Source organism: Canis lupus, chromosome X (genome assembly GCF_003254725.2).
Source record: "Canis lupus dingo isolate Sandy chromosome X, ASM325472v2, whole genome shotgun sequence".
Classification (NCBI taxonomy): Eukaryota; Metazoa; Chordata; class Mammalia; order Carnivora; family Canidae; genus Canis; species Canis lupus.
In genome coordinates this window covers 57398159-57411633 of record NC_064281.1, presented here as the reverse complement: position 1 = coordinate 57411633, position 13475 = coordinate 57398159, and the positions used below count along the sequence as shown (strand labels likewise).

Genomic DNA, 13475 nt, shown 5'->3' with positions numbered 1-13475 from the left:
CAAATCAACAACAAAAAACTTTTTACACATCAAATCCCGCTAGTACTTCAAATCTCTGACTGCCTGCATTGTCACTAGTTGAGGAAACTTTCTACTTTTAAAGAAAGATCCCATTGATTAGATCAGGCCTACCCATAAAATCTATTTTATGGTCAAGTGATTTAGGACTTTAATTTCATCTGCAAAAACACTAGATGAGTGTTTGATCAAATAACTGATAAAAGGTGTGTGTGTACACAAGGAACCCAGGAATCTTTAGAAGGCCATCTTAAATTTCTTCCTATCATACCACGAAAGTCTGCTAGGCCTCACAGAATGACCTACCCTTGCTACCAGAACCTAAACTCTCAGTTCCAGATATCCTAATATTTATGTGTCACGAGGCAAAGTAAGCTAATTATAGCCTGTAGGCAATGGACCATTATTTGACATAACTATACTAATAAATAAAAGTCTAGTAGCTGTTCTAACTCTACTAGAGGTATTTATATACATAGAAAGAAGGTGCTTATTAATCTAAAAGTGATTTCATATAGTTTGTTTTCAGGCAGTATAACAAATTTATGAGAATAATTCAGGCCATTTGATGAAAGATATTTAGGGACAGAGGTCAAGACCTACTTGGGAACCTACTCTTACCTACTTTATTTCTCCAAAGTTTAACTTTGCCCCTTCCTCCCACAGATTTTCTGAAAATTCACTTTATTTGCTTCTCAATGGCCCAACTGCCTGTTGCATCAGGGGCCTTGGAGAAGAGGGAAGTATGTAAGGGAAGAGAAGAGTAGAGGTGACAGTAGATGCCAATATGAAATATCATTTGTGATCAAGTATTTGTAAGTTAGAGACTGTACAAGGTAAAATTTTAGAGGTTGCACGAAGGCTACTTGCCCTACAAATAACTTTGCATAACAGTTTACAAATGCCCAAGGAGAACAAGTCTTAAGACCTCTCTTACCACCTTTAGTTAGAGAGCAAAGCTTGAATTCCTCAAGAGCATGTCATTCTCTGAAGAGGCTTTGATTTCATACATAGGCAAAGGACCTCTCGGTCTCTCTCTGTCTCTGTCTCCCTCAAGTTCAACTCAAGTTTTCAGTTGTTTTTCACTTATCCTAAATTTTCAGGTGGATAGTGGGACCTCTTTCTGTCTCATATACCTAATTTGACATATGGTGGGCAGTCCGGGTGGCTCAGTGGTTTAGCGCCTGCCTTCAGCCCAGGGCGTGATCCTGGAGACCCGAGATTGAGTCCCACATTGGGCTCCCTGCATGGAGCCTGCTTCTCTCTCTGCCTGTGTCTCTGTCTCTCTGTGTGTGTCTCTCATGAATAAATAAATAAAATCTTAAAAAAAATAATTTAACATATGGTGACAAACAAAATCAGGAATTCAGCTCATAAATCAACTGCCAGCTCCTCCTTCATATCTCTGGTCCTTTCATTTACACTGCTAGGTACTCTGGAAGTACAAAGACATAGGATACCATTCTCATCTTGAAGTACCTTAGAATCCAGTAGAGGAGCTGGAACATATAGAAGTGACAGTGCAATCAAGACTGTAAATATCAAACAGCTGCCACTGCTTCCTGATTAAAATCCAAGCTCTTTAGCTAGATCAAACCATTCCTGGGTGCCTGTGTCTGGTCCAGCCTCGTTTCTCACTACCCTCCTTCTACTTCACCTAAAATCAATTTACATAGTATTCCATAATACCTTTTCTGTGTATCTTTATTTTTGCCTGGGCTGCCCTTGACCACTTCCCCTCTTCACCACTCGAAATTTTACCCATATTTTAAGACTTTAGTTTTGAAAGCTTTTGTGACCACAGCATCTTCCCCTTCTCTGAACTGTAATATTAACTATCAGTACCCCTCATTTTGCTCTTGGAATATAACTGCTTTGTGTGAAACCTATTTTTTATCCACTTTAGTCTTTCTTCCCTGTAGATCAGCAAGGGCTTAAGAGTCTAAATTTTTTAAATTTTTATTTATTTATGATAGTCACACAGAGAGAGAGAGAGGCAGAGACACAGGCAGAGGGAGAAGCAGGCTCCATGCACTGGGAGCCCGACGTGGGATTCGATCCCGGGTCTCCGGGATCGCACCCTGGGCCAAAGGCAGGCGCCAAACCACCGCGCCACCCAGGGATCCCCCAAGAGTCTAAATTTTTAAATCTCTGTACTTGTGTAATACTGCCTGGCTCAGTGCTCAGTTATGACTTGGTTAATTCATTGATCAGAATCAGGAGAGGGAGTGAAAGTAGTGGTAAAATTACTTTGTAAAGGACACTGAGGCCTCTTAGAGAAGAATATATCCACTGCTCATGATGCACCCCATCTAGGTAGTTATTTCATTTCATTTTTTAAAGTTTTATTTATTTATTTTTAGAGAGAGAGAAAGTGAGCAAGCCCATGTGGAGGAAAGGGCAAAGGGAGCAAGAGAATCTCAAGCAGACTCCCTGATGAGCATGGAGCCTAATGCAGGGCTCCATCTCAGGATCCTGAGATCATGACCTAAGCCAAAATTAAGAGTGGACACTTAACCAACTGAGCCACCTAGGCACCCCTAGATAGCTATTTTAGATATAATAACCACAACAGGGTCAACTTTTTCTCAGAAGAATAAGTCTATCTCTATAATAAAATTGGCCAGGTTGTTCCGAGGAAGCTATATCACCAATTTGAGGCCATGTCTTCTCTTAACCCCCTACTTCCATTCCCCAGGAAAGAAAGAGCCTAGATATAAAAAAGCTCACTTCTAGAAAGACAGTAATTTTAATAGAAACTTAAAACTTGTCCTGTTACCATAGTAACTTGCAGAAATGGGCCCAACCTGATGTTTAGAATAAAAGAGAAAAGACAGGGTCCCAGGGCCTTTCCCTTATTTCTATCCCTCTATTTCTCCTGTCTTTAGGCACCTCCGACAAAACTTTAAGCTAATTGAGTACAGAGACCCTATCTTACTTATAGCTTTAATTTCTAGAGCAGGGCTTAGCATAGTGCCCTGCAAATTATTTTCACACCCAGCAAAAGTTTATTAAAATGAAAGGTTAAACACTGACACTTAGAAGTTATAGATATATGATATCCAGTATTGGGAGCAGGATGGAGTGGATATACTGGCTAATCAATTAACCACAAGTAATTATTAAGTGCCTTATGCAAGACTCTGATGCTTCAAGGAATACAGAGATGAGTAATACATGATCCGTGCCTTCTAAAAATTCATAGACTCATTGTAAAGACAAGATATACTCATAAATGAAACACTTCCAGAAAAATATTGACTTAGTATAGAAGAAAAGATCAGACTATAAGTCAGGAGTAGAGCTAGGGGCCTATTGGCTATTCACGTATTTGTGACCTTGGACAAATAACCTTTCTGATCATGTTTCCTCCTCCTTGCTCTTTCTAACTCATAGGATTATATAGTATTTCAGATAAGTGAGAGTATTTACACATGTGAAAAAGGGTAAAATGCCAAACTAAAGTACCACATAGTTAGAATATCATATTGTTATTGTTCTAAGCAGTATGGCTCAGATTGTAGATATGCCTTTTGACTGTACCATCATCATAACAAGAAACCCAGGCAGGAATTTCAGGAGGAAAGAAGTCAGTTGCCTCCACCTTATTTACTATTTTTTTAAAAACTATTTTTTGGGGTATGATTAACACAAAAAAGCTGTATATATTTAATGTATACAATATAATGAGTTTGGAGATAAGTATACACCCATGAAACCATCACCACAGTCTATGCCATAAACATATCCATCACCACCAAAACGTTCCCCCCATCCTCTTATTTTTTTATGATGAGCTAACATAAGATCTACCCTCTTAGCAAATGCAATACAGTATTGCTAACTATGGGCACTACGCTGCACAGTGAATCTGTAGGATTTATTCATCTTGTATAACTAAAACTCTGTGCCCATTTCCCCCTACCTTCAATCCCTAGCAACTACTATTCTACTCTCTGCTTCCAAGAGTTTGACTATTTTAGATTCCTCATATAAGTGGTATTATGTAATATTTGTCCTTCTGTGTCTGGCTTCTTTCACTTGCATAATGTCCTCTAGGTTCATGAGGGAGGTGAGTTCTCAATAAACAAATCATTCCTTGTCTCCTCCTTTCTCTTTTCTGGCAGTGTCTCTCTCTCTCTCTCTCTCTCTCTCTCTCTCTCTCTCTCTCTCCACACACACACACACACACACACACACACATCTCCAGATGAAATAAATTTTTAATGAAGGTTAAGGGTAGTTCCTAAAGTTGTGACAAGTAGTCACAAAAAGATACGCCTTGAGGTTGTGGATGGGAATTTCCCAATGCCTTCTCCCTACCATTTCCTATTTGGAGATAAAGAGATAATGAATTTTACATCGTCTCTGCCCTCAAATAACTCCAGTTGGTCAATCAACTTTTTTCCCGGGGCCAGAGAGGTAACATAAATGAATTAAGTTACCAGAGAGAAGACAGTAGGGAGTTGTAGAGACTATGGACAACTAGAGGATGTATGCTCCATATGATGACATTTTTATTTAAAAATTGGGACAACAGTAAACCTGAATACACCTCAAAAGACCTGTCTGTTTGCCCAAAGGTCACCCTAGAAAGGTACTTACTTGATTGCTTTTTGTCTCTTTCTTGGCCAATTGGCACCCACACAACCTAACCCCTTTCCAATTCTGCAAAATTTTCACTTAAAGAAAGTAGCCCAACAGTGGCAATGAGGACCATAGTGGATAGGAAAACTGGAAACCTGAATTTTTGCCCCAGCTCTGACCCTGACTTTCCACATGCCTATTCCCAAGTGCCCCATCTTGAAATGCCTGCCCAGCAAGTAAGTCTTTGAGTCTCATTTTTTTTTGAGATTTTATTTATTTATTTGACAGAGAGAGTACAAGCAGGAGGAGTGGCAGGCAGAGGGAGTAGCAGGCTTCCTGAGGAGCAGGGAACACGATGTGGAGTTCCATCCCAGGACCCTGGGATCATGACCTGAGCCAAAGGCAGATGCTTAACTGACTGAGCTACCCACGTGCCTCAAGCATCAGTTTCTTTAACTATACAAATAAAGGATTTAAGTTCGGATCCCTAATTGCCTTTCAACTGAGACATTCTATATTTAAACTTGGGGTGAGGAAGATGGAGTACTGATAGTTTATTTTTTTACTCATGCCAGCATTCCCTCTCTGGTCTTGAGAACAACCCAACTTAACTTTGGGTTGGCTTGGACTTAGAGAAGTCAGCTTTCACTGGATAAAAATATTTTTTCTTTGCAACTTTGCCATCAGTCAGAGAAGAGGGCTACTCTTGCAGAAGACCCATCAATACCTCCTTGATTCCCTTCTGCTGCAAGCAGGAGAGAGAGATTGGATACAGAAAGTTAAAGTGAAGAAGTGACACTTGAAGAAAGAAATGGTAGTGGCAATACTGAAGATCTCTAAGAAATCTTTGGCCTTTGACCTCGCAGTCATGGTGGCCCATATCCACCTCAGCCATTTCTTAGTTTTCTACCAACTTTCACCCAATGGCTGTTGTAGAGTATCGCATCCTGGTTTCCCCACCCAAAAAAGCATGAAGATTGTGGTGCCGGGGGAAGCCAGGTAGAGACCATCCTGTAAATATGTGTATTTGGGGTAGGAGGATAAAGGGCAATGGAATCCCTGGGGTCACCTCTCCTCACCACACAATGAACAACTAAGAGGCTTGGCTGATGGGGGGAGCTTTTTGGGGGGAAGGCAAAGGAATTTTACTGAGAAGGATGGCACCAATCAGGTTGAAGTGGGTGATGAAGTCCCAGAGCCTATGGGTAGATTATTTGTGCAGAAACTCACATGAGAGGGGGTTGGTACTTTCCCTACTTTTCCTATTGCTTCTGTTCTCTCCTGGGGCTTGGCTAAGAACTGTTTAGGAAAATCACCATTCTTCAAGATTTGCCTGCCTTGGGATGGAACAAAGATCTATTCACCATCAAATAAGTCAATCTTTCAACCAAAGAAACGGACTTTTCTCCAAGGGCTTCTACAGAGGGAAGTCAAGAGGAGGATAAGGTAGTATAAGGTGTTGTCTTTGCCTTGCTGTACAGCTCTGGTGCACAGCTTTCTCACTGATCATTTTATTGGAAAACATGAGGCTAATACTAGTGAGTGTAGCTCCTGAGGATCTTCTCAACATTACTCTCCTCAAAAAGCAGGGAACAAATGCCTTGTGGAAAAGTTTTTATAAACTTCCTTTAATTCCTCTTCTACCCTTTTCCCCTCCCCATCCTGAAATTCCTGTACTTTATTCTTCTTTCTCTCTAGCCTTTGTGTCTGTTCTTCACACAAAGCCGAAACATCAAAAGAGGTGAAGCATTCAGGTTTATATCTTCTAGCAGAGAGGCACTCTCCCCAGATCCCCATGGGCCTGCCTCCCTAGAAAATCCATTTAATGATGTGGAGTTAGAGGAGAAAATCCCCTGAGAGGGTGCCTGGGTGGCTCAGTCAGATGAGTGTCTGCCTTCAGCTCAGGTCATGATCCTGGAGTCTTGGGATGGAGGCTCACTGGGTGTTGAAGCAGGGAGCCTCTTCTCCTTCTGCCTCTGCACCTCCTCCTGCTCGCGCTCTCTCTCGCTCTCTATCTCTATCAAATAAGTACATAAAAAATCTTTTAAAAATCCCCTGAGAGAGTAAGAATGAGGTAAGGCAAAAGTTTTCTTTTTTAGTCTGAGTGGGCTATCTGGGAAAGGCACAGAAAACACACACATACACATTCTTTCCTCCTCTGTATGTGTTTTTATCTGTATGTGAATATGTGTCTAATGTGTACACATATGTATATTAAAATATAATGTATGTGCTTATGGGAAAGAATCTTAAGTTATACATAGCATTGCTTTCTTGGCACTCTATGACTTATGCCATTTTTCTAGGAAGTGATTAAATGGCTCCAAGAGTTATTTTTCTAAGATTTTCTAGGTTGGTACCATAGCAAGCTGGTAGAAGAAGCATTGCCAAGCGAAAGAAAGGTGCTGTACTTGAATCTCCAAGGGCAGTGAGTGGTAGACTCACTGCAGCCAGGCTCAGCCAACCCTCTCCCTTATGAAGCTTTCCTTCCTTGGACCTTGATTCTGGGCTGATTATACCACCAAGATCCACTGAATTTTCTATGACAGATCCATGGAGATCCCAATTATCTGGATACCATTTTGAGAAGTAGCAGCCTAGGCCTTACATCTCCAGTGGATAGCCAGGTGTCCACCTCTAAGACTAGACCAAAAGGTGAGTGCTAGTGGCACTGGGTAGGGAGGGAGAAGTGAGTCTCAGAAAAATTAGATAGCAGGTGAAGCTGAATCCTAGCATCTCTCCTTTCCTGAGACACGCATATCTCTCAAGTGCCTTGTCCACTCCCATCTCATTTATTTACCTGACATTTAAAACCTGACCCATTTCCTGGCTATTAATGAATGGAATGTGGACCATTTTCCCACGTAGACAGGTATTTCTATCTGAAAACTTTTAGAGATCATATATCCGGTTCTCTCAATTCTTATCTAGGAAACTGAGTTCCATAATGTGGACAGGATTTGTCCAAAGTTACACAGCAAGTTGTAGAACTGCAAATGGCTCCTGATTCCCTGATCTATGTTTTCTACTACAACACAGTGAGTCTTGACCTCTGTTTTGTTGATTAGGTGCCTTATATCTCCATTTACTTTCCATAGGTGGAAGAACAGATCTATCTCCAGGTCCAAGTTACCCCCATTTATGTCTTTCAATGTAAGAACAATTTTTACCAGTTTCCTCATTGATTTACTTCTATGTATGTCACACTGGCTCCAGCAAAACTCATTTGTTTGTCAAGGTCCCAATTTCTCAGTATAAAGAAGGAGATGGGCTTTCCAGCCACAACCTGGGAGGAGGACTCTGCCCTATATAACTTCCTATGGCTTGATTCCCAAGGGATTTGATGGACATACTCTTGGAAGAACAATTGGTTATAAAACTACAATAAGTATGATAGTGAGTTGAAAGCCACCTATGGAGGCCCAGATACCTCAATATTAAGGCTAAGAACTGAGCAGGAAAAGCCAGAGATTCTAGATAGGGAGCAAAAAATATTTCCTGTTTGAAACCTCCTTGCCATTGTTTACCCTTTATGCCTGTCTTGTCATTGTTTACCCTTTATGCCTGTCCCACAAAGTATAAAATGGTGCACTTCACTTTAAAAAAAGACAAAATAAGCTCCAAGAGTTTCAGTATACTGTTCACAGACATAATGAAATTACAATTTCTATTGAATCCCAATTCACTTCACACTTCTCTCCAGGTTTACCTCCTAATTTACTCATTAGAGGTTTTACCCATTTGTCATTAACCAAGAAAGATCGAGATGCATGTCTGAGTGTTCAACTATCTTTGATTTTTTTAAAAGATTTTATTTATTTATTCATGAGACACACAGAGAGGGGGGGTGGAGGGCAGAGACACAGGCAGAGGGAGAAGCAGGCTCCATGCAGGGAGCCCAACGTGGGACTCGATCCCTGTACTCCAGGATCAGGCCCTGGGCCAAAGGCGGCCCTAAACCGCTGAGCCACCCAGGCTGCCCAACTATCTTTGATTTCTGTATCTTCAGCTATTTCTTCATTTAGCTTGAGTAGGTAGGTCATATTTTTCACCAAAAGACTTGATTGTTCCTTAGTGTTTGATGCCACAACCTGATTTTAGCAAATAATGCCACTTCTTTTTTTAAAAAAAGGATTTTGTTTATTTATTTGAGAGAGAGAGAGAGAGAGAGAAAGAGAGAGAGAATGCATGAACAGGGAGGAGCGGTAGAAACAGAGGGAGAAGCAGAGTCCCCAATAAGCAGGGAGCCCAATGTGGGACTTGATCCCAGGACCCTGGGATCATGACCTGAGCCAAAGGCCAATGCTTAACCGACTGAGCCACCCAGGTACCCCACAAATAATGCCACTCCTAAATGGAGAGAAAATAGAAGAAAATGAGAACGAGTTTGGAATATGTTTGTCTTTCTTTTTCTCAGATTGATCTTTTTCTGGTGAGCAGAACAATGGCTATTCAAGTCAGCTCGCACATAGGGCTAGAGATTTGGGATTTTCTAATGGGGGAAGTAGGGATGAGAAAAAATGAGGAATAAAAGAGGAGTGAGTGAGAATGAGAAGTAGGTGACTATGGGTGCAGGTGTGGAAAGTTAGAAGGGTTAGAATGATAGGAGCAAGTGCTGAAATAAATGTCCAAGAATAGAGGCAGAAGTAGGGAGCAAGGAGGGGGAAGTTTTGAGAGAGTAGCTCTAAAGTTTTAGTCCCAGAGCCAAGTGCTACACATTTGAGTGACTGTAGCTCAGAATGTGTGTGTGTCTGTATGTCTGTGTGTCTGTGTATGTGTATGAGAGAGAGAGAGAGAGAGGGACAGACAGAGATAGAGTTTAATGGTTGGCATCCCAGAATTCAGAAGTGTTCAATGGCACACTCATGAATAAATCTCTATTCAGAAGTTTTCTCAAGAAGCAAAACAAGAGAAAATAAGTAGATGAGTCTTCAGGGTATTTTAAAAATATTTATTTTAGAGAGAGAGTGTGTGAGTTAGCGGGAGTGGCAGGGAGAGAGAGAGAGAATCTCAAGCAGACTCTTTGATGAGTGCAGAGCTTGATGCAGGGCTCAAACCCATGACCCTGAGATCATAACCCTAGCCAAAACCAAGAGTCAGATGCCCAAATGACTGAGCCACCTAGGTGCCCTGAGTCTACAGTTTTTGATTAGACATTTCTACTTGGGATTTTTCTCAGAAACTTCCAAAGTGATATAAATTTGATCATACAATTAGTGGTGGAAAATATTTCATTTGTAAATGTAGCCAAAACTTTCCAGAGAGGAAGCTGTTTAGTGTTTGTTCAGACTAGTAACTACCTCTAAACCCCTCAGCCAAGGAATTTTGAGGCGGAGAGTAGGCAAGAACATGTGATATGGACCTGTTAGGTATTTTTCTTCTTTAATGCAGTAAGGTTAAACTCAACTTTGTCTTAGATATTCTCCTCCCCACTATTCCTACCCAGGATGCCTATACCTTCAATTCTACAATTCCAACTCAGGTATCTATACAAATTTGCCTATAAGAGCTCTAGCCAGAACCATGCTGCTCCAGGGGCATCTCTCCGGAGCCCAACCATATTTCATTTTGCTTCTCTCCTTTACCTTCATTTATATATAAAGAAGAACAGTAATATTGTCATCTTCCCTGAGCAAATTGGCTGTTCCCTCTCCTGGGTTGATGGCTTTGTCTGTATCTACTCTATCACGAACTATGACCTCATGGACCTCCTGTTCTAGAATAGTCACTTGATCAACCTGAGCCCCAACATCCCTATAGTGCTGGTAGCCAACAGGAGTGACATGCTGTGGAACCATGAGGTATCACCAGAAGGGATTTCGTAGCTTCCCAGTGACCTGGATAGTATTTACTCCAAGATCTCTGGCAGGGAGTATGTTTGATAATTTCTAGAAGCTATGTCAGGAGGTGCACCACAAGTATATTTGGAGTGGTTGACAAGGTCATCAACAATGCTTGGGTCAGTGGGAGGTGGGTGGAGAGCAGCAAGGGAGACATGGGGAAAACACAGGAGGAGGCTCCTTTCTCACCCCAAATCTACCGATATACACACAGGGTCTGACCTCTAAGAGCAAGGCATTTGTTATCTATACCTGAAGAGTCAGAAATGGTGAACTGAGAAATGGAGGATTTTTCTTTCTCTTCCTCTGCTACTAAAACTTCTCGATTCTAAGTTTGTGGTTTCTGTTCTTATTGGTTATTTCTTATGGAAGCAGAAACCTTCTGAGAAGATCCATCCCTTCATACATTCTGATGCCTTTCCATCAGATTACACCGTCCCTTAGCTTGGAAAAGGTAGAATTAGGTCCCCTGAAATTTTCACTGTTTCTCAGTACTTTAAGGAATACCCCACTTGCAGTTGCTCTTTAAGGCTTCTTTTCTCTTTTCCAAATTATTCATCTATTTCTAAAATCAAAGGTATGACCTTACTTCTGAGATTTCATTTGAGTTCACCTCTTCCTTTCCTCAAATGATCCCAAGGGTCTCCTTCCCAAAACTGGTAAACAACACAGCATCATAGTCTAGTTGTTCTGAAGTCTTATTTTCCCCATCCCCCCCCCAAACCCCTGTTGTGTTTTCTTGCTTCTGTTTCTTTTTTAAATTTTTCAAATTTTTTTGTATATTATTTTATTGGAGTTCGATTTGTCAACATATAGTATAACACCCAGTGCTCATCCCGTCAAGTGCCCCCCTCACTGCCCGTCACCCAGTCACCCCATCCCCTCTTCCACCACCCCTTGTTCGTTTCCCAGAGTTAGGAGTCTCTCATGGTCTGTCACCCTCACTGATATTTCCCACTCATTTTCTCTCCTTTATTCCCTTTCACTATTTTTTATATTCCCCAAATGAATGAGACCATACAATATTTGTCCTTCTCCGATTGACTTACTTCACTCAGCATAATACCCTCCAGTTCCATCCACGTAGAAGCAAATGGTGGGTATTTGTCATTTCCAATGGCTGGGTAATATTCCATTGTATATATATCCCATATCTTCTTTATCCATTCATCTTTTGATGGACACCAAGGCTCCCTCCACAGTTTGGCTATTGTGGACATTGCTGCTATAAACATTGGGGCGCAGGTGTCCTGGCGTTTCACTGCATCTGTATCTTTGGGGTAAATCCCTAGCAATGTTCTTAGCTGTTTTTCTCCTACCTACCATTCCTCCGAGTTTAGGTTCCCTGGGATATGCATAATAAAGTGAAGAGGACAGCTAGGTGCAAGGCAGAATATTGATATCATTTTTTAGTGTGGTAACAGCTAAATTTCTGTAAATGTGTGTTTATGTATGCATTTATGAAGGGTAATATTTGGCTCTTAAATTTTGATGTTTTCCTAAATAAGTGAATGCGAGAAGAGGAACCATTAAATGACAAATATATCTTGTTTTTCAATAAAATACATTATAGCTTCACCACTATTTTAGTGAGGCTGTCAGTCTAACAGAAATGCTATTTTTATGGAAACTCATACAAATTTCATTCCTGATAAGAAATAAGAAGGGAAAGATGCTGAATAGGGTCTACTTGTTTATTTTTTCAGATTTAAATAGATTTTATTATTACGTGGAGGACCTACCAAGCAGGGCCTTGTAAACCAATATATGTAGTTCCAGGATGTCACCATGGAGAAATCAAGAGGTTATGATTGCAGAAGAGATCATTGTAATTGAAGGACATGATCTAGGGAAGGCCAGCCAAGAATGCAGCAAACATGATCAAGATAGGCCAAGGGTGCTCAGGTCACAGGGCAAGAGACAGGACAGCCCCCTTCACTCCCACTTCTTGTAGCTCTCCAAATGTGACAGGACCCAGACCAATGGCAAGAGAAAACATAGGAAGCAGGAGGTGAGCCCAATGGTCCTGAGCTGCTCCCATGGCCAGTGGAATGGATCTAGGCACGGTACCAGGAGCCTCCAGGCTAGGCCTGTCAGGCCCCTCAGCAACAATGCTGTCAGTACAGACATGAGCACACAGAATGAGTTCAGACAGTGGCCACAGGAACTCAAGTTTGGGAACCATTTCTTTATTAAAGAGTTCTTACTCTGTGCCAGCCACTGGGACTAGAGCCAAGGATACATTCAAATATGAATAAGCCATGTCCCCTGCTTTCAAAGATACAGCACTATAAGCACTCTAGAAATACTTTTATTTTTTAAATTTTAAAAAATTCTATTTCTTTATTTGAGAGTGGGGGAGGAGCAGAGGGAGAGAGAATCCTGAAGCAGACTCGCCACTGATAATCAAATCTTAAAAAAAATAAATAAAATGCTAGAAGAGTTGATTGAAGGAAACAATTTCTCATGATGTGATCATTAGATAATGCTACAAGGAGAAGTAAGACTTGGATTGGACTTTATATTAAAATGTGTACTTTTCATGTAAAAGCATAGAAATAGGAAGGTGCAAAGTTTGGCTGAAGTAGAAAGCACATATATGTGAAAAGTGAGTGTGATAAGTAAAAAAGGCAGAAAGAGCATAAGCTGGAAACTCAGAACCCCAAAGCCTGTCTTTTTTTAAAGATTTTTATTTATTTGTTCATGAGAGACCCAGAAAGAGAGGCAGAGACAGAGGGAGAAGCAGGCTCCTTGCAGGGAGCCAAATGCAGAACTCGATCTCTGGGCCAGGGATCACGCCCTGAGCTGAAGGCAAACACTCAATTGCTGAGCCTCCCAGGCATCCTCCAAGCCCTGTCTTATTCATGGGGTTGGTCATTGGAGAGGCTCTAAAGCTCCCAGAGTCATGACCATAAAACTTTGTCCAGCTCAGATAGGTGACAGAAACTGTAGTCTTTGGCATGAGCTAAGTGAGTAGAATATATAAGGGTGAGAAGAGGGTAAGGAAGAAGAGTATTTGCATAGAAGAGG

General features: G+C 41.2%; 1 protein-coding gene across 1 annotated transcript; it reads right to left on the bottom strand.

The window, feature by feature from the left end:
* Window positions 1-12380: 12380 nt before the first annotated feature.
* LOC112671942 (cytochrome c oxidase subunit 8A, mitochondrial-like) lies at window positions 12381-12575 on the bottom strand. The gene has a single exon (XM_025466283.1). It carries the CDS (start codon window positions 12573-12575, stop codon window positions 12381-12383), a length of 195 nt encoding a protein of 64 aa, XP_025322068.1.
* Window positions 12576-13475: the final 900 nt, after the last annotated feature.

Coding starts and splice junctions, on each gene's coding strand:
- LOC112671942 (XM_025466283.1), bottom strand. CDS start 12,575: ATGTCTGTACTGACAGCATTGTTGCTGAGGGGCCTGACAGGCCTAGCC.